This window comes from Zootoca vivipara, chromosome Z (assembly GCF_963506605.1).
Source record: "Zootoca vivipara chromosome Z, rZooViv1.1, whole genome shotgun sequence".
In the NCBI taxonomy this organism is placed as follows: domain Eukaryota; kingdom Metazoa; phylum Chordata; class Lepidosauria; order Squamata; family Lacertidae; genus Zootoca; species Zootoca vivipara.
Window position 1 is genome coordinate 18089376 of NC_083294.1, and position 21644 is coordinate 18111019.

Genomic DNA, 21644 nt, shown 5'->3' on the forward strand with positions numbered 1-21644 from the left:
TTCAAGGCAAAATTAAGGTTAGGCAGATCACGAAGGTAGAAAGCATAAAAGGCAAGATGACCAGTAGATGCACAAGACAAAGGAGGCGCAGCATCTGCAGCCCATGTAAAATCTTTTAAGGGATAGTCACCAGCTCCAGGCTAGGATCTAGCAACCCTTTTGAAAGGGCAGGAAAATAAAACACTTGCTTATTTCAGAAATTGTTCAAATTACGCTGGAGAGAGGAGCAAGCTTTTGAGCTGTCATACACATCAATATTTAAGAGGCAAAGCTTTTCCTGACATGAAAAAGATAACTCTTGTGAAAAGTGTCACCTCCTAAAGATTGTGTGTGTGTGTGTGTGTTCAGCTATTGCTAAAAACACAGTAATAGGTCCAGTAAAAAGTGACAAGTACCAAGAGTACAGAGGTGGGGAGCAGAAAAGGCAGTGATAACATTGAAACAGATGATTGTGTGGATTTGCAAAGAGCAGAAAACCTCCTTTCATAACATTTTGCACTCTGCCTGTGCCGTCGGGGTAGGGTCTGCTCTGCTCTGCTCCACCTCCCCACCTCCTCCTCCATCAGTCCATCTCTTAACTTGTCTTCCTGCCTTCCTGTGCTTGCTGTTTTCCCTTCTGCCTCCAACCTTCCTCCCTTCCTTTTTTTCTTCCTCCTGTAACTCTTGCCTGCTCTCTCATCTTTTTTTCCTTCCAAGCCCTGCTGGGTGCTCAGCTCACACGTCTAATAGTGCAGTCAGCTGAATGGGGGAGGTCCCCACAGGGTTGCTGCAATGTCTCATACCCGTGACCTTATTCCTCCACTGAAGTCCCCGGAGGAGCCTGCATGCCTTGCCCAGCCTACCAGAGCAGGGGAGTGGCAGCCCATGTAGTATGCAAATGTGTGGGCGTGTGTGCTTCTAATCATTCCAAACCAGAGGGGAGGGGTGCATCCTTGGTGGGGGCCAATCTGACCAACCCTTAGGCACGCCCCTGGTCATATGCAAGATGGAGCAAGCTTGTTTTCTCCTGCTCCAGAGGGTAGGATCCGAACCAATGGATTCAACTTACACACACACACACACACACACACTGACGGAACAGCTGGAAGAACTTTCTAACAGTAAGAACTGTTCAATAGTAGAACAGACACCCTTGGGAGATGGTGGACTCTCCTTCCTTGGAGGTTTTCAAGCAGAGGTTGGGTGGCTATCTTTCAGGGATACTTTAGCTGAGATTCCTTCATTACAGGCAGTTGGACTTACTAGATGACACTCAGGGTCCCTCCCAAATCTACAATTATTTTATTGTATGCTATGACACCCCCACCCCCAGTGCAGCAGTCACAGGTAGCAGGGCCTCCCCCTGGAACTTCTCCTACTTCTGGGCCAGCTCAACAAATGGCCCTTTATAGGCTTCTTGCAAGAGCACCCCTGGTGGGGTGGAATTGTGGGCAAGAGCCACAGCTTAGTGGTCAAAGCACCTGCTTTGCATGCTGAAGGTCCCAAGCTCAACCCCTCAGCAGCATTGTCAGGCGACACTGGGAAAGGGCCCCTGTCTGAAATCCTGGAACCCTACATTCTCACCCTCACACATTTTTGGGAGTCTCAAGCTTGGGTGCTGTTCTTGCTGAAGTCTAGCTGATTACTGTACTCTTTGGCTCTGGGAAGAGCCTTTCCCATGATGGTTAGGCTGATATTCCTTCCTTCTTTCCCTTCAGAGGGAGGCCTCCATCTCATATCTGAGCATCCATAACTCTTTGATTTGGCTGCAGAGCTTGAAACATGGATTAATTAGAAGGAACCCCAAACCAACCACTAATGGCTTCATTTAAACCCCCCAAACAGCACTTAGAGTTCAGAAGCAGGGAAGCCAAATTGGCAGCAGTAAAGGTTGTTGTGTCAGATGCTATCCACAACCTTCTGTCTGATTTCCCTTGGCTTTGGTGGATTGGAATCAGAATCGCATTACTTTGGAGTAAATGCTAGTGTCAGGGGAGGAGGGAGGGTGGTGTTTGGGGCTGGTGTGTCCAGGAACAAATGGATAATTTGAGCATGTGTTCAAGTTCCTGGCTTGCTTCTCCATGTGACAAATCATGAGTATTTCCTTGCACCTGGATTTCAGCTTTTGCAGGATAGATTTATGAGGATAGCAAATAGTATTTTCCCACACTAATGAAAGGCATGCAGATATATGCAGAGACCTAGCAGTGAAGTATATGAGTGGGGCTAGGGCAGCAGGTGTCCTTTTGGAAATAAACTGCCCCAAGGATTTTACCTGTTGTTTGTTGTTTAGTCGTTTAGTCGTGTCCGACTCTTCGTGACCCCATGGACCATAGCACGCCAGGCACTCCTGTCTTGCACTGCCTCCCGTAGTTTGGTCAAACTCATGTTCGTAGCTTCGAGAACACTGTCCAACCATCTTGTCCTCTGTCGTCCCCTTCTCCTAGTGCCCTCAATCTTTCCCAACATCAGGGTCTTTTCCAAGGATTCTTCTCTTCTCATGAGGTGGCCAAAGTATTGGAGCCTCAGCTTCACGATCTGTCCTTCCAGGGAGCACTCAGGGCTGATTTCCTTAAGAATTGATAGGTTTGATCTTCTAGCAGTCCATGGGACTCTCAAGAGTCTCCTCCAGCACCATAATTCAAAAGCATCAATTCTTCGGCGATCAGCCTTCTTTATGGTCCAGCTCTCACTTCCATACATCACTACTGGGAAAACCATAGCTTTAACTATACGGACCTTTGTCGGCAAGGTGATGTCTCTGCTTTTTAAGATGCTGTCTAGGTTTGTCATTGCTTTTCTCCCAAGAAGCATGCGTCTTTTAATTTCGTGACTGCTGTCACCATCTGCAGTGATCAAGGAGCCCAAGAAAGTAAAATCTCTCACTGCCTCCATTTCTTCCCCTTCTATTTGCCAGGAGGTGATGGGACCAGTGGCCATGATCTTGGTTTTTTTGATGTTGAGCTTCAGACCATATTTTGCGCTCTCCTCTTTCACCCTCATTAAAAGGTTCTTTAATTCCTCCTCACTTTCTGCCATCAAGGTTGTGTCATCTGCATATCTGAGGTTGTTGATATTTCTTCCGGCAATCTTAATTCCTGCTTGGGATTCATCTAGTCCAGCCTTTCGCATGATGAATTCTGCATATAAGTTAAATAAGCAGGGAGACAATATACAACCTTGTCGTACTCCTTTCCCAATTTTGAACCAATCAGTTGCTAGGATTTTACCTAGCATTGTCCAAAGAAGCCAATTTCCAACAGTGAAAATACTGCTGGGGTGGGAAAGCTACTCCCTGAAGGAAACAGTTTTTTCATCTGAGAAGACTGCCTGGGAGGTACCTCGAAGGATGCTTTGAGGCCTCTTCCTCCTGCTTCAGACCTCAAGGCTTGGGTGAAATTTGCCACTGAGCTCTCCAGCTGCTGCAGTTGGCTGCATGGTTTCCTCCAATCTTGCCCTCGTCACAGGATTCTTGAGGCTGAAGCCAGTACCAGGAAGACCCTCAAGGGATGCCAGATGCTCCTCCAGCTTCTCCCAGGGACTGAGCTTCCCCCAAGCAATGCTGAGTCTCCCTATTGAGGTCCTCTACATTAGCACAAATGTCTGTTTATTTGCCACTGAAATGCTAGCCTTAATTTCATTAGGGCATTTGGGAACCTCTGAAGTCCAAGCACCATAAGAAACCAGGCAGGCTGCTTTGAATTCTGTCAAGTAATGGTTTAAAGGTTTAGAATTTTCCCAAGTAGGTTAATAGAGTGGGCTGGGTAGGCTTTTCAAGGAGCAGGCATGCATACGCTGTCACTGTCACCCTCATCATCAGCTCTTCCGTGTTTCCCTGGGATTGTATCTCTGCAGATGAGCCCTGCAGCCGCTGTCCAGAGTGCTGAAACAGCTCTCACTCTTGAGGGTTCTCTGTTATAAAAAAACAAACAAGCAAAACATTGTGTACACAGATTGCCCTTAAGCAGAATCTGTGGTCTTGCATTCCACCCCACACAAACTGACTTGTTGTGGTCTCAGCAGCAGCAAAGTGCATCATGGATCCTGGATTTTTCACACAGAAAATGAGTCAAATGCCCAGCTTGCCTCAAGCAGTAAGCAGTAATGACAAAGCAAGTGGCAGGCAACCATGTGGTCATGTGTGACAGGGGCCCTTTGCAACCCTTATTTTACTCCATAGCTGTCTACACCCACTGCCCTTCCCCCAAAGGGGTTCCAGTCACACATGACCTCCAAAACTATCCTCACCCTTCTTGCCATCAGCTCTGTGTGTATTAACAGGGTATTAATTCAGGGTCATTTGCAGATGACACAAAAATGGGAGGGGTAGCTAATGCCACAGAAGACAGAATCAAGATTCAAGATGACCTTAATAGATTTGAGAACTGGGCCCAAAGTAACACAAAGTAACACAATTTCAATAGGGACAAATGTTGGCAGGAATAACCAGCTGCACAAATATAGGAAGGGGGGCAACTGGCTTGACAGTAGGGCATGTGAATAGGATCTAGGGGTCTTAGCAGACCACAATCTGAATTTCAGCCATGCAGCCATGCAGCCTCAGTGAGGGAACCTGTTGTGGGGGTGTTGAGTTGGACCCCATCAGAATTCTGCACCCACGGTCACAGTGCCCCTTGCACAAACACCCCATGCTACACCACTGTGGGATCAGAAGGGTTAGGGGGAAGGAGACAAAGGATCCCAGTGGAACAGGACCCTGCCATGAGCAAGAAGGGAGCCACTGTCACACCATCCCTTCCTCACATGAAACATAAGATACAAAATGACAAAAGATGAGTTTTAGCAACCATATTTATAACTAATGAGTAGCCTCAGCAGGGAAACTCTTTATAAAAAGTATTAATGTGTGTGACATCTTGAAATGAGCCCTCCTTCCCTGGGATAGGTTCAGGAACAGTTGGGGGGCAATGCAATAGGCACTTCAGAAGCCTGAGGGTCTGTGAAATTCATGCTGACCCACAAGTCATTTGCATGCAGACTCCCTCCCAAAGGAAAATGAATGCAACAGCACATGGATTGGATGAGCAGACCAGCTCACCAGGCCTTCCGGCACAACAGGGTTTGATTTCCAAAGAGAAGATTTGCTTCTGGCTCCAGGGGAAAAGCTGGGCCTCTCTGCTCTGGGTTTCCGCTTGAGAGATGCTCCCACATTCAGTGTGTCTCCATTCCAAGCAGGCTGAGCCAGGCAGGACTGCAATTCATTCCACTGTACACAGCACCCCCTTGTGGCTCACCATTTGCAGTTGGGAAGCCAGAGGTTTGTGGGATCTGGAAAAGAATGTATTGCTGCTGCTGCTGCTGCTGCTGCTGCTGCTGCTGCTGCTGCTGCTGCTGCTGCTGCTGCTGCTGCTGCTGCTGCTGCTGCTGCTATGTAACATTGCTAGACACACACACACACTGCAAGGAGAGCTGCAGGGCAATTTGTTTGTTAAGTAAATAAGCTCATGGAACATTAGCTTGAGCAGACCCAAAGCCCCAGGGTAAAAGAGTCACAGTCTGCGTAGTCCAACCAGAGCAGCCAGGAAACCGGGGGGGGGGGGAGAGAGAGCAGGGAGGCACCTATGCAACCCATCTGCTAAACCCACTGGCTGCTCACATCTGAGTTCTTTATTTTGAAGATGTGTAACGTGCCCCACAGGACGCCTGTCAGTTGTGGCTTCCTTGGCTCAGATGTGTAGAGTCCACATCAAGTCATGTGCCTGCCAGACACACACTGGAAGCATTGTGGGCTTTTTGAGTGGTGGGTCCTGCTTCCATACCCAGCAGCTCCACCCCAAATTCTTGTGAGCTTCTGTTTCATTACAGAAATGGATCTGGAGGAATTCATGGTTCGAAGCAGGATCTGAGCAAACCCAGTCAAAACTTGATAGAAGCCCTTTGGCTAAGCATACTCCTCCTCCACAACTAACCTTGAGGAAAGTGGCCCATTTTCTTTTGGTGCATAAAAATGGAAATTGACAAGAGGGTTCCAAAACTGAAATCTGAGTTTTGGGCAAGTAAACAGCCTTTGGGTCCAAAGTTCCTTGTTCTGTGTAAACTGGCTCAGTCATGAACTGAGGCAAGAGAGGAATGGACAAGGGAGAGAGCTGCAGGGGTGGTGGTGTTTCCCTGAGAATGGCAGAGCTATTGTGCATTACCCAAGGGATATTGGTGGGTTAAACCAGAAAGAGGGGTAGGGCCTCAACCAAGTTTGTCCTGATGTTCAGCTGGCCATTTCTACTCAGCACACATGGGACAGCCACTTCAGCTTAATCCTTCATGTGAAATGCAAGGAGATTTTCCTCTCCAGCATTTCTGGGATAGGTTCCAGGGTCAGAATTTGTGTTGGGCTCAACCACATTCCCTGGACAATTGTGGGGTCCTAAAGTCGATGCAGTCGATGCTCTAAAGTCGATGCAGAAGGAGCAGTACGTCTTCAAGAACTGAGGGGGAAACTCAGCCAGGAGGGACCTTAAAAGCCTCAAAGAGCAGAAAGGGAACGAGACTGAATGAGACAGCACTGCCCGCTTGAGCAGCCAGGCAGCAGAACCAGGGCTAAAGAGCTTGTGTGGGATGGCAGGATTGCAGGCATACAAGCAATCTTCAAGTAACACATTTCCAAAATCTTATAATCCTCACTGAAGCAGGTGGGTTCAGGCCCTAGCAAACACCAACAGCCCACACACCAAAGTGCACACATCCCCTTCCTTTGCCCTCTATGCAGACTTAGGGAGCATGGTCAGCTCACAGGGAGAGGCTTTCTCTGAATGTGCTCCACGAACAGGAAGGACTTGGACCGGCTTAGAGAATTTCACAAAAGTAGTTGTCAAAATAAGATTGTGAGCAGGTAATGTGGTCCACTGTAGTGGGTTACTTGATGGGAATGTTCCAAATAAGCACCTGCCAGAGGCAGTGCTATTTGGCCCATTTGGGGGAGAGGGTGGGAGGAGGAACATGCAACTTGAGGAAAGAAATGGAGGGTATCTGACCTTCTCAAAGCAGTTCAAGAGAGACTTAAAGGGACCCTGGTGATAGTCACCAGGAACATACAGCTGGGAATGGGCTACAGAGAGAGAAAGTTTCAGCTAGGGAGCAGTAGTTTGGTGGAGACAGGGTTACTGCAAGGCAGTCTGGGTGGGCATCAGATGCAAGGAAATGCTGCTGCCTCAAATCCAGATGGCAGCACAGTAGGTTAAGGTTTGGCTTTCCCCTCTTCTGTGGATGGGCTAATGGAATCATCAGAGAAGAAGTCATCCTGCTGGTCTTGCTTCACTTTGGTCTCCAGGGAGGTGACACGCTGCTTGAGCTTCATCTGGGCAGCATCATACTCAGCCAGGAGGCGGGAGAACCGGGCATTCAGCATGTCCAAGCTGGCCTCCAGCCTGCTCAGCTTTTGCCCCACATCCATACTTTCCATGCCCTCTGCTGCAGTTTCTTCATCTAACAGACCTTCTTTGGTGAGGATCTCTCGTCCACGCTCCTCCAGGACTTTCTTGGCATCTGGATACTCTGTCACTGCTTCCATGAGGTCCTCCTTAGACAGGCAGAAGAGATCGGAATAGCCAATGCTCCGGATATTTGCCGTCCTCCGGTTCCCCATTTTGCTTCCTTTGATGTTGAGGATGCTGATCTCCCCAAAGCAGCAGCCTGATGTGAGCATAGCATACTGTGTCACGCCATCATCTGCCACAACAGCCAGCTTCCCTTCCTTGATGATATACATCTCCTTGCCAATGTCCCCCTTCCGGCAAATATAGTCTCCAGGGCTGAATACCTGGGGGCGGAGCTTGAGCACCAGCTCCACCAGAAGCCCAGCCTCACAGTCCTGGAAGATCCTCACTTTCTTCAGCGTCTCCAGGTGAACGTTGATGGCTATCTCTGCCCGCAGCTTGTCAGGCAGGTTCTTCAGGACCTCCCACTCCTCCACAGTTTTCTTATTGGTCCAGAGGTAGTCAAACCACTTGATCACCTTGGCCTCCATGTCCTTGCTCACTTTGCGGAACTGCATGTAATGCTTGACTGCATCAATCTTGGCCTGAAACTCTGCCCTGGTGGCGTTCATGTTGGAGATCATGGAGCCCACATTTCCCACAATGGTAGCAAAGATGAGGACACCAATCAGGAAGTCAAAGATGACGAAGAGATACTCTTCATCACGTACAGGCGGAGGGGTCTCCCCGATGGTAGTCAAAGTCAGTGTGGACCAATAGAGGCAGTAGATGTACTCCCTTGTCAAATAACCAAACTCTGGGTCTGAGATGTTGGGATACACCCAGGTGTCCTCTCCAAAGCCAATGGCCTTAGAGATAGCATAGTAAATGCAGGCATTCCAGTGGATGATGACCAAGATGTACATCACCAGGTTGCAGATTCGGAAGATGTTTGGGTAGCTGGTCCGTGTCTCTGTCCGGTCAAAGAACTCAAACATGCGGGGGAAATGCAGCAGCCGGTTGAAGCGCAACTCGGGGCGGTTTAAGCCGACGGCAAAGTAGGCAAAGTCAGTGGGCAAAACAGAGAGGACATCCAGCTTGAACTGCATGGTGGCAATGTACTTATCACGCAGCTTCTTGAGGTCCTTGACGAGTAATCCCTGCTCCAGGAAACCTGCCAGGGAAACACAGTGTGAGGCATTAAAACACAGCAAAATCTTTGCCTAGTGCTGTCACTGCAGATATGGTGATGTGTTTATTTCCATCCAATCTGTTCATTCCACATGCCTTGGATTTCACCCATCTCCAGCCTCGTAATCCAACTAGAGCCAGGTAGTAGAAGCATTGTGGAGAGCGGGAAGGACTTACAGCACACAGGATTCCAAGCAAAACAGGCCTCCCATCCTTGGAGTGGTGAGCTTGTAGGGTGGGTGGTGATTGTTGAAAAGATGTCCCAGCCCCAGATAGTGGGAGAGCACTCCTCCCACCCACCCAGCAGCATTCAGATCATTCATTAGCTCAAGATGATATCAAGACAGAGGCTTTTGCCAGACCTGAATATTGTTGCCCAGGTGGGTAATTTTAGGGAAATTATGCAGCAGTGAAGGCTGATAAATCTTTCATTGGGGAACTCTATTTTTCAGAACTGCTGTTAATAAGATTTGCTTTATTGGGGCCATTTTCTGTCTCACAAGGGCTGGAGGTGGAATCCTTAACCAACATAGTGAGAGGAAGGCTGAGACAGGCTCCTCCCCACACAGCACCCTCACCTGTGTGAAAGCGGATGACAATGTCTGTGATGTAGATGCTATCTGCGAGGTAGTCTAGAACTAGCCACCAGATCCAGTACTTCCTTTGAAGGTCGTTGAAACAGGCCCTGTGGTGAGGAGGGTGAGAGAGACAATTAGAAGGCAGCAGCCCTCTGGTGGCGCAGGCAGCTGATTGGTAAGCAAGGAGGCCAAGCTGCACCACTATCTGGACAGGGGTAGCCTAACTTCTGTTGTCTATGCTCTGGTAACCTCTAGGTTAGATTATTGCAACATGCTATTTGTGGGGCTGCCTCTGAAGACAGTTCAGAAACTTCAGCTAAGTGCAGAATTCAGCAGCCAGGTTACTCACTGGGGCAAGATGGTTTGGACATATTACCCTGCTCCTGGCTCAACTGCACTGGCTGCCAATTCATTTCCAGGCTCAATTCAAAATGCCTCACATGTGTTTCCCTAGCAGGTTTCCTGGAGCAGGGACTATGCATCAAGGACCTCAAGAAGCCCTTCTTCATGTGCCTCCTCCACAAGGTTTCTAGAGGGCAGTAACATGACAGCAGGCCTTTTCGGTGGTGGCACCCCGCTTGTGGAATGATCTCCCCAGGAAAGCTCACGTGGTGCCTTCATGACATATCTTTAAGCACCAGGCAAAAATGTTTCTCTATAACGAGGCCTTTGACTTATTAAGCATTCTATGACATTTTAAATATGTTTGGGGGTGTATTCATGTTCTCATTTTGTATTTTTTTATGTTGGGAACCATCCTGCGATCTTCCAATGAAGGATGGTATACTAATTTAATAAATGAATAAAATAATACTAATAAATAATTCAATGTGCTGGAAGTGTCATAAGCGACCTCCCAGAGTTTCAGCAGTGAGTTAACCCTGTAACTACTGAAACTCCAGCAAATTAAGGCTTGTTAAATCCATTCCTCCTAGGAAGAGAAGTTCTGGGGGAGAGGATCAGGAGAGAAACGGCAGGGGGGAGAGGAGGCACAAGGACTCACATCATGCTCTGCAGATCGGTGCAGATAGGAGCTCTGGGTGGAATCTGCACCCCCCCTTCTCTTGTGCCCCCAACAACAACAACATGGGTTCCAAGGACTCACCGTGCGACCAACGTGCACCAGTTATACAGGACTGGCACTGCAATGACCATAAGCCATCGATAATACCAGTCCCCTGCGGGATTCAACACAAAGACTTTCCATTTCTTCCTGCAGATAGAAGCAAAACATTTCAGTGGCCACAATGAGTCTTCAATGGCTCTGGCCTAGAGGGGAGATGGTGGTGGAGAAAGCCTGCAATCTTCAAATCCCTGGTCTAAATTGCAGCTAAGGCATGAATTCACACTGGGGGGGGGGCTGATTTGGAGTACATGAAACTGATATGGTTAAGTGAGCGCACAGAGACCTCCTTTACCCAGACAGATGACCGGTGGCCACAGCACAGTGACTGAGAAGTAACACCCCAGGCCCACCCCCTTCCTTCCATCCAAATGTCCAATCAGCCTTCCTGTTGCTGAAGTGTCTCATACCTTCCAAGCTGCCCAGCGAGAACATGAGAAGAACCCTGAAGCATGCTGATCAGGCTAAAGAGGGCCCATCTAGTTCAGCATACTGTTCTCTACAGTGGCCAACAAGATGCCCCAAAGGAACGCCCCCCCCTCAAGAGCTGCCTGCTCTCCATTCCAGGTGTTCTGAGGTCTCCATTCAGTACCTCAGATTGTTACAGAGGTGTCCAACCCCATCTTGGGCCTTATGGGAGGGGAAAGGGGTGGGCTGGCTCAAAGGACATTAGATGGGAGAAGGCAGGAGGTCCAGGCTGCTAGAATTACTAGAGCAAACCCAACCTCCCGGTCCCCTGAATGGTCTTGCTGGCATCCCTTGAAGGCTGTCAAAGTATGGCAAAAAAAATTCAGGCAATTTTTATTTCTAAATTGTAGAATGGGAAGAAAAGGAATGCTCCGTTCCTCTCCTCAGACTTGTCCACAGTGACCAACAACCTCAGCACTTGCACAACATCCTTACACAATGGCCTGGACACTCTTGTCTGCTCCTGTTTTGCAAAAGCCTCACTGGGCCACAACAGCCCAGAACCATTGCTGCTCTCTTTCACTCTCCAGCAGCCTGCCCTTCCCTCTTTGCTCAAATTACCATGCCTAATGGCAAGGTCCAGCCTTACCAATGAGGCCTGCCCCTTAATTATGGTGGAGGAGGAAAAAAGAAAAGGAAGAGAAAAAGGGGAAAGAAGCAGGAGGGGGAGATGAGGAAGAAGTAGAAGAGGAGGAGAAGGATGAAAAGAAAGGAAAAAGAGGAGGAGGAGGAGGAGGAGGAGGAGGAGGAGGAGGAGGAGGAGGAGGAGGAGGAGAGGAAGGAGAAGGAGAAGGAGAAGGAGAAGGAGAAGGAGGAGGAGGAGGAGGAGGAGGAGGAGGAGGAGGAGGAGGAGGAGGAGAAGAAGAAGAAGAAGAAGAAGAAGAAGAAGAAGAAGAAGAAGAAGAAGAAGAAGAAGAAGAAGAAGAAGAAGAAGAAGAGAGTGAAGAAGAGGAGGAGGAGGAAGAAGAGGAAGATGTAGGAGGAGGGGAGAAAGAAGAAAGAGGAGGAGGAAGATGAAGAAGGAGATACGGGGGGAGAGAAGAAGAGGGAAGGTGGTGGCCTATGATTTCCTCTCCTTGCCCATGCAGAGCCTCCCACAGCAGCTCCAGCCAGCCAGGAAGGAGTCTCACTTTGTCTTTCTGTCATGGGTATCAAACCCATCACCCCTTGCTGCAGCTACTGCCAAAGTCTTGACATCTGGCCCTCGAAATCGTTCCAGGAAGGAGTCTGTCCGCTCCTCTTCTTCTTTCAAGCTTTTATTGATCCAGCCCCGGATAACCATCACCAGGCGGGCTATCCTAGAAAGGGAAGAGAGAAGGGAAAGGGTCAAGCTTAGCAAATGGGGGAGGGGGGAGAGGACACCCATACATTTCCAGTGGAGCAGTGGGGTGGAGTCTCCCCTCACATTCACCCTGGGCAGGAGAAGTGTACAAGTTCTCTCTCTCCCCCCACCCTCTGAGCTGCAGTTACACAGCCCCACTCTGCCCATTGCTTCCCCCTAAGTGCCTAATCTAGGTGCTAAAGCATCTCACTCCTTCCAAGCTGCCAGGAGGGAACAAAAGAGCCCTGTAGCTGGATCAGGCCAATGGCCCATCTAGTCCAGCATCTTCTTCCCACAGTGGCCAGCCAAATGCCCGTTATGGGAAATCTGCAAGCAGGATTCAAACACAAGAGCACTCCCCTCTCCTGTGGTCTCCAGCAACTGGGATTCAGGTGCATTTTTGCCTTTAACAGTGCAACTGGAGTATAGCCATCCTGGCTAGTCGCCATTGATAGCCCTCTCCTCCTCCATGAATCTGTCCAATCCACTTTTAGAGCCATCCAAGTCAGTGGCCAGCACTGTCATCAGTTTTCCTGGGAATCAGCAAAAGAGGAAGACAAAGTCCTCGGGGCTTGTGAGGGTTATCCTCTTCCCCATCTTGTTCAATCAAGTACTTCTTAGGAGGGGAAACAGCTAGTAGGGCCTCCCCTGAAACTCCTGCCCCGTTCGAGGCCATCTCCACAAATAGCCCTTATGGGCTTTCAAGAGCACCCATAGCAGGGTGGAATTGTGGGCAAGGGCCATAGCTCAGTGGCCAGAACACCTGCTTTTCATGCAGAAGGCCCCAGTTTCAACCCCCAGCAGCATCACGAGGTGGGGCTGGGAAAGGACCCCTGCCTGAAACAGTGCATAGACAGGATTGGATCATACTAATCCTGCTCTGCCTAAGTATACAACAGTCTCTTATGCTCCTAAGTCTTGCAACACCAGCTCAGCTATGGGTAATGAATCAAAATAATAAAATCATAGAATTTTAGAATTGGAAGGGATCCCCAGGGACCACCTAGTTCAACCCCCTGCAATGCAGGAGTCACAGCTACAAGAATCCCTGGCAGATGGCCTTCTGACCTCTGTTTAAAACCTCCAATGAATGGAGAGTCCACCGTCATCTAAGGGAGTCCGTCCCACTGTTGAATGGCTCTTACCCTCAGAAAGTTCTTCATAGAGTTGAGTCGGAATCTCCTTTCTTGTAACATCCCCATCTAGAGCGGAGCAGCTCATGGAGACTATTCTTTGGTTTTGCCAATGGGCACAATTTCAGCGCAACCTCCACACCCATCCAGGCTGACACCCCCCCCCTCCACTTCCAAAGACTGCTCCTCCACAGAGTGATGGGCTCCTGTTGCATTTTCCATCTCCACTGCAAAGGCCACCACAAAGCCCGAAGAGGAGACCCTTTCTCTTGGCTGTGGTTCATCAACCCCACAAGAAGCCCCATAAGGAGTACCTGGAGAGGCCCCCTGTCTTCTTGGATTTCTCATCCACATTATCCAAGGCGGCAACACGCTGCAGTTCTGAGGACGTGTCATCATTGACTGACGGCACTCTGTAGAGAGACCAGGTAGGAAGGATGAGCCTTAGCTGCCAAGCAGAGGTGGGAATGGAGCGGAACACCCTCCCCTCATAAGGGGGTCTGCCCCTCTCCATGCCACTGCCTCCTCCTCAAGCTCCCTTCCCACATCAAAGCAAGAACTCCACATCAATCCAAGTTGATTGACATGGGAGTTGTTATGACTCTCATATTGGCTAGAGAATTGCCCCCCCCCACACACACACATTAGGGGAGTTGATTCATGACTGTGCTCAACATAGGCAGGAAAGCAAACTGGAGGACTTTGGGAGCAACAGCCTACTTCAGTGATGGCGAACCTATGACACGCGTGTCAGAGGTGACACACAGAGCCCTCACTGCTGGCACGTGCCCCATTGGCCCATTCACACTGTTGTTGTGTGTTGTGGGTCCCCCCAAACACATTTGTTCTCCCACTCCTCCTCACGCTACAGCTTGTCTCCACCCGGATCCTTTGTTGTTGTTGTTTGTTGATGGTAGCCAGAGATTGGTTTTTTAACCCCTTCTGTGCTGTTTTTTCTGGCGCTTTGGCAGACTATGATTGGGTGTAACAGCGTCCGTTTTTAACCCGTTCTGTGCTGGTTTTTTTGGCGCTTTGGCAGACTATGTCGGTGCTGCGTGTTAGTTCCAGTGAATGTATTATTCGTCATTTATTTCTGTTCTATTTCCCCCAAAAAAAGCATAGCAGCTTTGAGGCATCCCCCCAAAAAAATCAAAGCAACTTTTGCACCCCCAAAAAAACCTCCAAAACTTTGGTCAGCAGCTCCCCCAAAAAAGATCAACAACTCTGGGCACTTTGTGATAAATAAGGGGTTTTTGGTTTATTAAATACAGTTATATATTACAATTATACATTTTTGTTGTTTAAACTATAAATATCGCGAAATTATGGTTTTTTTCTCGAAGTGACACACCACCCGAGTTATGCTCGGTTTTTTGGCGAATTTTGACACACCAAGCTCAAAAGGTTGCCCATCGCTGGCCTACTTCCTGCCTTGACCACAAGGTGGAGTCTTATCCCTGAGATCCTATCCCTGCTGGCTGCAAGGAGAACCTAGGGGAGACAAAAATCAGATCTTCTCTCGCCTGTCCCAGCCACCCTTATTCCAGAGCACACCATGCTGAGATGCAGAGAAGTCAAGCATTTGCTTGAGAAATGGGGGTGGGATCTGAAAGGGCTGCTTCACAAAGGCCCAGCTGTGGAGGGTCCCAATACATTTTCAGAATCATAGATTCATAGAAATGTAGAGTTGGAAGCCACTCTGAGGGTCATCTAGTCCAACCCCATGCAGTGCAGGCGTCAGACCTCTTGGCTCATATGGGGATTGAACCCACAACGTTGGCATCATTAGCACCATGCTCTAAAAGTGTGTTTCCTATTGGAACTCAGAGTTGTGAATTCACCCATGGAGGAAACTTTTCCCGGGCCTCCAGTCTCACCAGGAAGGACCATTTGCTCTCATCCCTGAACTCCTTCCCAAGTGACCCCGAAAGGCTTCCCCTCCTCCTTTAGCCACAGTTATGCTAGGCAACATTCCCCTTTCAGGGGGATGGACAACCTGATTCACTTGCCCCAGGCCTTGGAGGGCTAAAACAGCTGGGGTCCCTGCCAAGGGCCTGGCAGACTTACACAATTAAGCCAAGAACAAGAACCCTGCCCTGGGCCTCAGACAAGCTCTATATGGCTATGCAGCAACCAATTATTGAAGAGCATGTTTTGGGTGCCTTTCTCTTACACACACACCAACACTGGGTATCCAGCAGAGCCGTCTTACCCATTAGGTTTAGTGGCACCCTGCACCATGGCACCCGCCCATCAGGAGCGCCCAGCAGTGGGAGCATAGCTGTCAACCATAGCTGCCAAGCTATCCCTTTTTTAAAGGGATTTTCCCTTATGCTGAATAGGCTTCCTCGCAAGAAAAGGGAAAATTTGGCAGCTATGCTGTCAACCCTCCCTTTTTTGCGGGAAACTCCCTTATTCCAAGCCACCGCTGTCAACTTTCCCTTTTTTTGTTGGAAATTCCCTTATTCCAGAGCCGTTTCCCGCTGCTATCCTGGATTGTTAGATATACCATAGACCAGGCATCCCCAAACTTGGGCCCTCCAGATGTTTTGGACTACAATTCCCATCTCCCCCAACCACTGGTCCTGTTAGCTAGGGATCGTGGGAATTGTAGGCCAAAACATCTGGAGGGCTGCAGTTTGGGGATGCCTGCCGTAGACTGTCCCCGGGACAAGTGAGGCTGCTGATCCCTTATTTTCAAATCCAAAAGTTGACAGCTATGGGAGTCCAGGACCGACTAGGAACAGCTGTGAGGCGAGGGCATGCTGGGGGGGGTGGTTCTTCCTACGGCCAGCCGCGCTCTCTCGTTTCCAAGGAGGCAGATGCAGTGCACAAAGCTATGAGGTGCCCTTCTCCCTCCTGCCCGCCCTGCGGCAGTAGCGGGACTCCTGAGGAAGCCCGCGCGGCAAGCAAGCCTCGAGCTGCCCAGCGCAGGGGGAGGGGCGCCGAGAATGTCGCCCCCTGCCCCTTCTGCTCCACGGCGCTGGATATGATTAAGACAACCCTGGTATCCAGTGACAAGCTGGCTCTTGGGCCAGGAACCCCCTGCAGCAGACCTCAAGGCCACCTGCTGTGACAGTTACCTGCTGTGGTTGCTGAGCTCCTTTCTCTCTGGATCCCCATTGGAAGTAGTTTTCATGGGTTCCTGTGGCTGGTGGTTGGCAGGGGAAGCCTTTAGACCGTTGGTTTTCTCCATCATTCTCCATGCACAGAAGGCAGCAGCGGCAGGAGGGAGAGGAACCTGTGCCAGAAAACACAGACAAGAACGAATACCCAGGAAAGATCCTGGGAACAAGACCTCTTCATGTTGCTTTCTTCCAACAAGTTGTGGGGAATAGATGCTGCCCCAGTGCAAACAGAGACCACTAGGGAGCTCCTCCTCGGCTTAAGGTGGGGCTTGCCAGCTGGCCTAGAGAGCTCACTCATCCCCTCCCACCATCCAAGTACATTTTCCTAGCCCATAAAAGCCCCACTGATTTTGGTGCCAGCTGCTAAATTAAAACAAATAAGAACATAGACACAGCATGGAAGGGGCCTGAGAGGTTGTAACATCATTTGGTGAGGGACAGGGGCACTAACCCCCTCTTCAGCTGATCTGTACAGGGAAGCACCATGGCTCAAGGGTAGAGCATCTGCTTTCTTTGCAGAAGGTCACAGGTTCAACCCCCCCCCCCCCACATAGCAGCATTTCCAGGTAGGCCTGGGGATGTCAGCTGGAAAGTATACTACCGATCAGGGAAAATGCCACTAGACTTAAGAGGAGCCCAGCATACTTAATATTTAATGAGCACTGTATCAGTTGAGAGAACAGTGCATTCCAAGGCAAGTTTTCCCCAACTCCAGAGGAAGTTTTTAGATCACATTGTAGTCAGCTTTTTAATGTTTTGCTGCCATTTTCCCATGCTTTTGTAATTTTACCCATTAGTTTGCTGGAATTTTATAGGATTTTGATGCTTATGTTCCCTGTTTTGGTATGTTCAGTTTAGAGATTGCTTATTGCTGCAGTGACTGTGTAGCCAGAATTTTTGTTTTTTTTGGGGGGGGGGGACAGAACCATTGTGATTGGTCAGGTAGTTAAGTATTTCTATTGTTTTACTTGATTTAGGGGAGGGCAGCTGCTCCTCCCTGCCTGCCCCTTGGCTAGGCCCATGGTTGGAGGAAAGACACCAACCACATATGTACCACCAGGCACTGTTCCCTCCAACTCACAGAGACAAAAGGCCCCTCTGCTTAGTCTTCCTGCCATGATTTGCTTTCTGGCTCTGCTCAGGAGCTCCCAGGGTCCCCATCAGATGGGCGACCTTTATCTTGGAAGAGTGAATTCTCCCAAGCCAGGCACAGGTTCCCTCTGGAACCCGGAAATTTGGCAAATGCCCACCTGCCATCTTTAGTGATCTGTGGCCCCCTCAGCTTCTTTCCAATCACCGAGGGGATGAAGATCAGGTGTCAGCCAACAGCCTTCAAGGACTGATTAGCTGTCCCAAATAGGCCGACTGCTTGAGGTGGCCAATCCCCATTTTCAGTTTCTCAACAGCATGACAGAGATGTGATTCATCTGCTTCTCAATTACAATAAAGAGAAATGAAAGCTTCATTTTAAAATGTCAGTTTTTGCCACTGTTTCCAGACTCTGCTAATGTGAACTGAGTACATGCATAAATGCTTGAAACTTTCATTTGAATTCTATAGTGTACAAGGGAATTCTGCTTCATGCTCTATTTCTCCACTCTTTAAACTCTCTGTCCCCTGCCTTCCACACCCGCTTTGTCTCCCATGTGGTCCCTCCATGTTATTATTCAAGGCTTCTCCCAGAGGCTTTCATCTTTGTCACTGTTGCCAAGGCAACCACATCAGCATAAGCCCTTCCCTAACAACAGGTGTGAGGTGCTCTCCTAGCCATTCTCAATAGGTCCACAGTAGTACCGTAATGAGAACCCTGGCAGATGGGTGGGGGGTGGGAGGCACTGGGGAAGAGTGTTGTTCATTCTAGACTTTACAATGGGTGAGAAGAGAGAGATGGAAATGGCAAATATCTGTTGACAAAGGAAACCACTATAACTGTGGGGGGGGGCGCTTCTGGTAGACTTTTGCATGGCAGGTATTAACTGTTGCTATAGCATACTTAAAGTGCCAAATTTTTTGCAACTGATTAATCCTCCCTTGTTAACTCTGGTTGTCAATTACTGTGCTTATTTCAGCAAATGTAAACAATCAAATCCCATGGTAGGCTAATGGTAATACATGCACAGTGCCTAACTTGTGGTTTACTTTGCACCAAAAACTCAAATTGTTACTTGAGTGATGGGTCTTGGATTGGGGGTGGGATACCACCAGTTATAACCACATAACGTTTCTGAGCACAGTTCAAAGTGTTGGTGCTGACCTTTAAAGCCCTAAATGGCCTCGGTCCAGTATACCTGAAGGAGCGTCTCCACCCCCATCGTTCTGCCTGGACACTGAAGTCCAGTACCGAGGGCCTTCTGGCAGTTCCCTCATTGCGAGAAGCCAAGTTGCAGGGAACCAGGCAGAGGGCCTTCTCGGTGGTGGCGCCTGCCCTGTGGAACGCCCTCCCATCAGATGTCAAAGAAAAAAACAGCTACCAGATTTTTAGAAGACATCTGAAGGCAGCCCTGTTTAGGGAGGCTTTTTATGTTTAATAGATTATTTTATTTCATTTTTCTGTTGTAAGCCGCCCAGAGTGGCTAGGGAAACCCAGCCAGATGGGCAGGGTATAAATAATATATTATTATTATTACTATTATTATTATTATTATTATTATTATTATTATTATTATTATTACGGTACTACTACTACAGTGGTACCTCTACTTATGAATTTAATGTGTTCCAAATGCACATTCGTAAGTCGAAAAAAATTGTAAGTCGAATCCCATAGAATTGCAGTAGGAGAAAAAATTCGTAAGTAGAAGCAACCCTATCTACAAATTCGTAAGTAGAAAAAATCTAAACCGCATCCAAGATGGCGGACGGAGCTCCATTCGTAAGTAGAAACATTCGTAACTAGAGTTATTCGTAAGTAGAGGTACCACTGCATTATTATTATTATTATTATTATTATTATTATTATTATTATTAGGGTTCACAGCAGCAGTAGCTTAAGAGAGGGCAACTGGGCCAGTTGAAGCCCAGCGACCATAGTCACTAAACTCCATTCAGCTCTCAGGCCCACCTCAACGTCACAGCTGTCTGGATACCACCCTGACTAGGATACCACCAAGCCTTTCCCTCCTCCTTCCCTCAGGCCTTTTGGTGCCCTTTTGTCAGATTGATTTCATGGGTGCATTAGGAACCCCCAATTGTTATGCCTATATAGATCCCAAGACTTGGGCTCCCAGCATGAGCAAAAGGGTGTTCCGATCTCTTCACTTACCCAAGTCGGTTCATAATGTAACAGACAGTAGTGTTGAGTTGGGTACGGAGAGGGGGACAAATGCAAAGCACCCCTCAGCTTTCGAAGGGCAGATCTCCAAGCCTCTCACTTCATCTGTTGCTCAGGTTGCACTTCCTGCGTGCTTTACCAAAACACTGGGGGGAGGGCAGGGTTTGGTGGTACTGGATGAATCTCAATTGAGCTAGTCCTGCCTTTTGGGGAGGTGGGAGTAGCTCCAGACAACAAGCAGGGATTGAAGCTGAAGCGGGGGAAGGAAGAGGGTCACAGAGAGTGTCCCCTGCCCCATACACACACACATACACAAGATCAGCTCTGGTTATGTGACATACTAGAAGTCCTCATCACCTTCTCCCTTGTGCCTTCTAGACAGAGGTAGTCCTGTAAAGTAGGGGTTCTCAGCAAGGAGCCAGGAAGGAGGCCCACACTCGACAACAGGAGGCACAAGGCAACGTGTGTGTGAGTGAGAGATGCCCTCTACACACCCTACTAGGATGTCACTCAACACCTGCACTCAGGACATTCCGGGGCAGTTGGAAGAGTCTGTTGCGGAAGCAGGAAGAAGTCAGTTGGAAGCCGAAGAGAGAAGGAAAGAGGCTTGTCAGCTGGTGACTGTCGCCCGGTTAACTACTAACTAACAAAACCTTGCCAGCATTATTGAGTAGACATTATTGACTGGTTGGTTGTTATTTATTTCCAGATTATTGGATCCCCTCTCTCTATGTCTCTTTGCCATGTGTAACAGAAAACTGTTTCCTGGCATGTGCAGAAGATGAAAGGCCCCATGGAAACACACACATGCACACTGACTGCATTTGTTTGTACAGAAACTGTCCAACAGCCAGCTAGGAATGGAATTAATACCTCTCCCCCACCCCATGACAAGGTGGCTCTAAAAGGTGGCCCTCGTGGGAGGAAACAGGAAGCATCAAGAAAGGCATGACAAAACTCATAGCTACTGCAAAGCACCCCAGTGCAAAGAGGAGGACACACTAACACCACACCCCCGTCTAGGGCAGGAAGGGTTTGGTCACCCCCTCTCCCCAAGCACACTTTTACTCACTAGTCAGGGGTCCTGCACACGGTTCTGTCTCAGGGCCAAACCCAGCATGAGAACAGGGCAAGGCAGCAGGACTGGCAGCTGGATTCTATGAGCATTGGTGGGAGCGCAGAGCAACCCCACTCTCTGGGCCTCGGTTTTCTTTTGCAACCCTTCGGCGTAAGTGGTGAGTGTCACTCTAGCTCTGTTCCTTCAGGAGGTTGCTGGGATCATCCAGGAGTCATCCCAAGGAGTTTGGAGGGTCTTCTTCAGCAGGCTGGGATGGCAGAAAATAAGCTGATGCCAACATGGTCTGTGGCATGAAGGAGCAGACACACACACACACACACACACACCACATAGAGCTTGCTGGCCATAGCAGCACAGGGGCCTAACCAACTAAACTGCAAGCCAAAGCATACATCTAGGAGCCAGTTTACCTGCACTTCTTGCTGCAGCGCACATGCCTCCAACTCTGAGCAAAGGTGTGCTCCACAACCCTTTATGCCTAAGGGATGAAAGAGGCTCTTCCTCGCCTCTTGCCTCAGCCGGTTAACCCTTCCTCTGACTTCAGTTCAGCAAGGCAGCCAGTCCCAAAGGAAGGATCCCTTTTACACTACAGCTGTTCCAGAACCCACACTGCTGCCTCCCTACGGAGCTTATTTGATAAGGGCTGGGTAGTTTAGTGAACTGGACCAATGCTCCAAAAGATGGACCTATTATTCAGCTAGCAAAAGTGCAGCCCCTCTTCTTTCAGAATGGGAGCGTGAGCCAGAAATGCAGGAACGTGCTCAAGGATTGAAGGCAGGTGCTGGGGGGGGGGGCGCAAATCATCTGTTTTGCAGTGGCAGTTTCCAAAATCCTTTGATAGCTAATGTCGTCAGGTTACGTTTAGGGCTGTCATTTGACTAAATAAATCTTAGGAGGGATTCCCTTGTTTGAGTTTCTGTTTGATTAATTGATCAGTTAGTCAA

General features: G+C 48.9%; 1 protein-coding gene across 1 annotated transcript; it reads right to left on the bottom strand.

The window, feature by feature from the left end:
• Positions 1 to 4809: 4809 nt before the first annotated feature.
• Positions 4810 to 20821, bottom strand: CNGA2 (cyclic nucleotide gated channel subunit alpha 2). Its single transcript, XM_035112388.2, has 7 exons — positions 20695 to 20821; positions 16307 to 16464; positions 13538 to 13636; positions 11900 to 12067; positions 10284 to 10391; positions 9179 to 9285; positions 4810 to 8583 (listed from the first exon to the last, which is right to left on the bottom strand). Exons 2-7 carry the CDS (start codon positions 16420 to 16422, stop codon positions 7172 to 7174), a joined length of 2010 nt encoding a protein of 669 aa, XP_034968279.1. The 5' UTR covers positions 16423 to 16464; positions 20695 to 20821; the 3' UTR covers positions 4810 to 7171.
• Between the last annotated feature and the right edge of the window lie 823 nt (positions 20822 to 21644).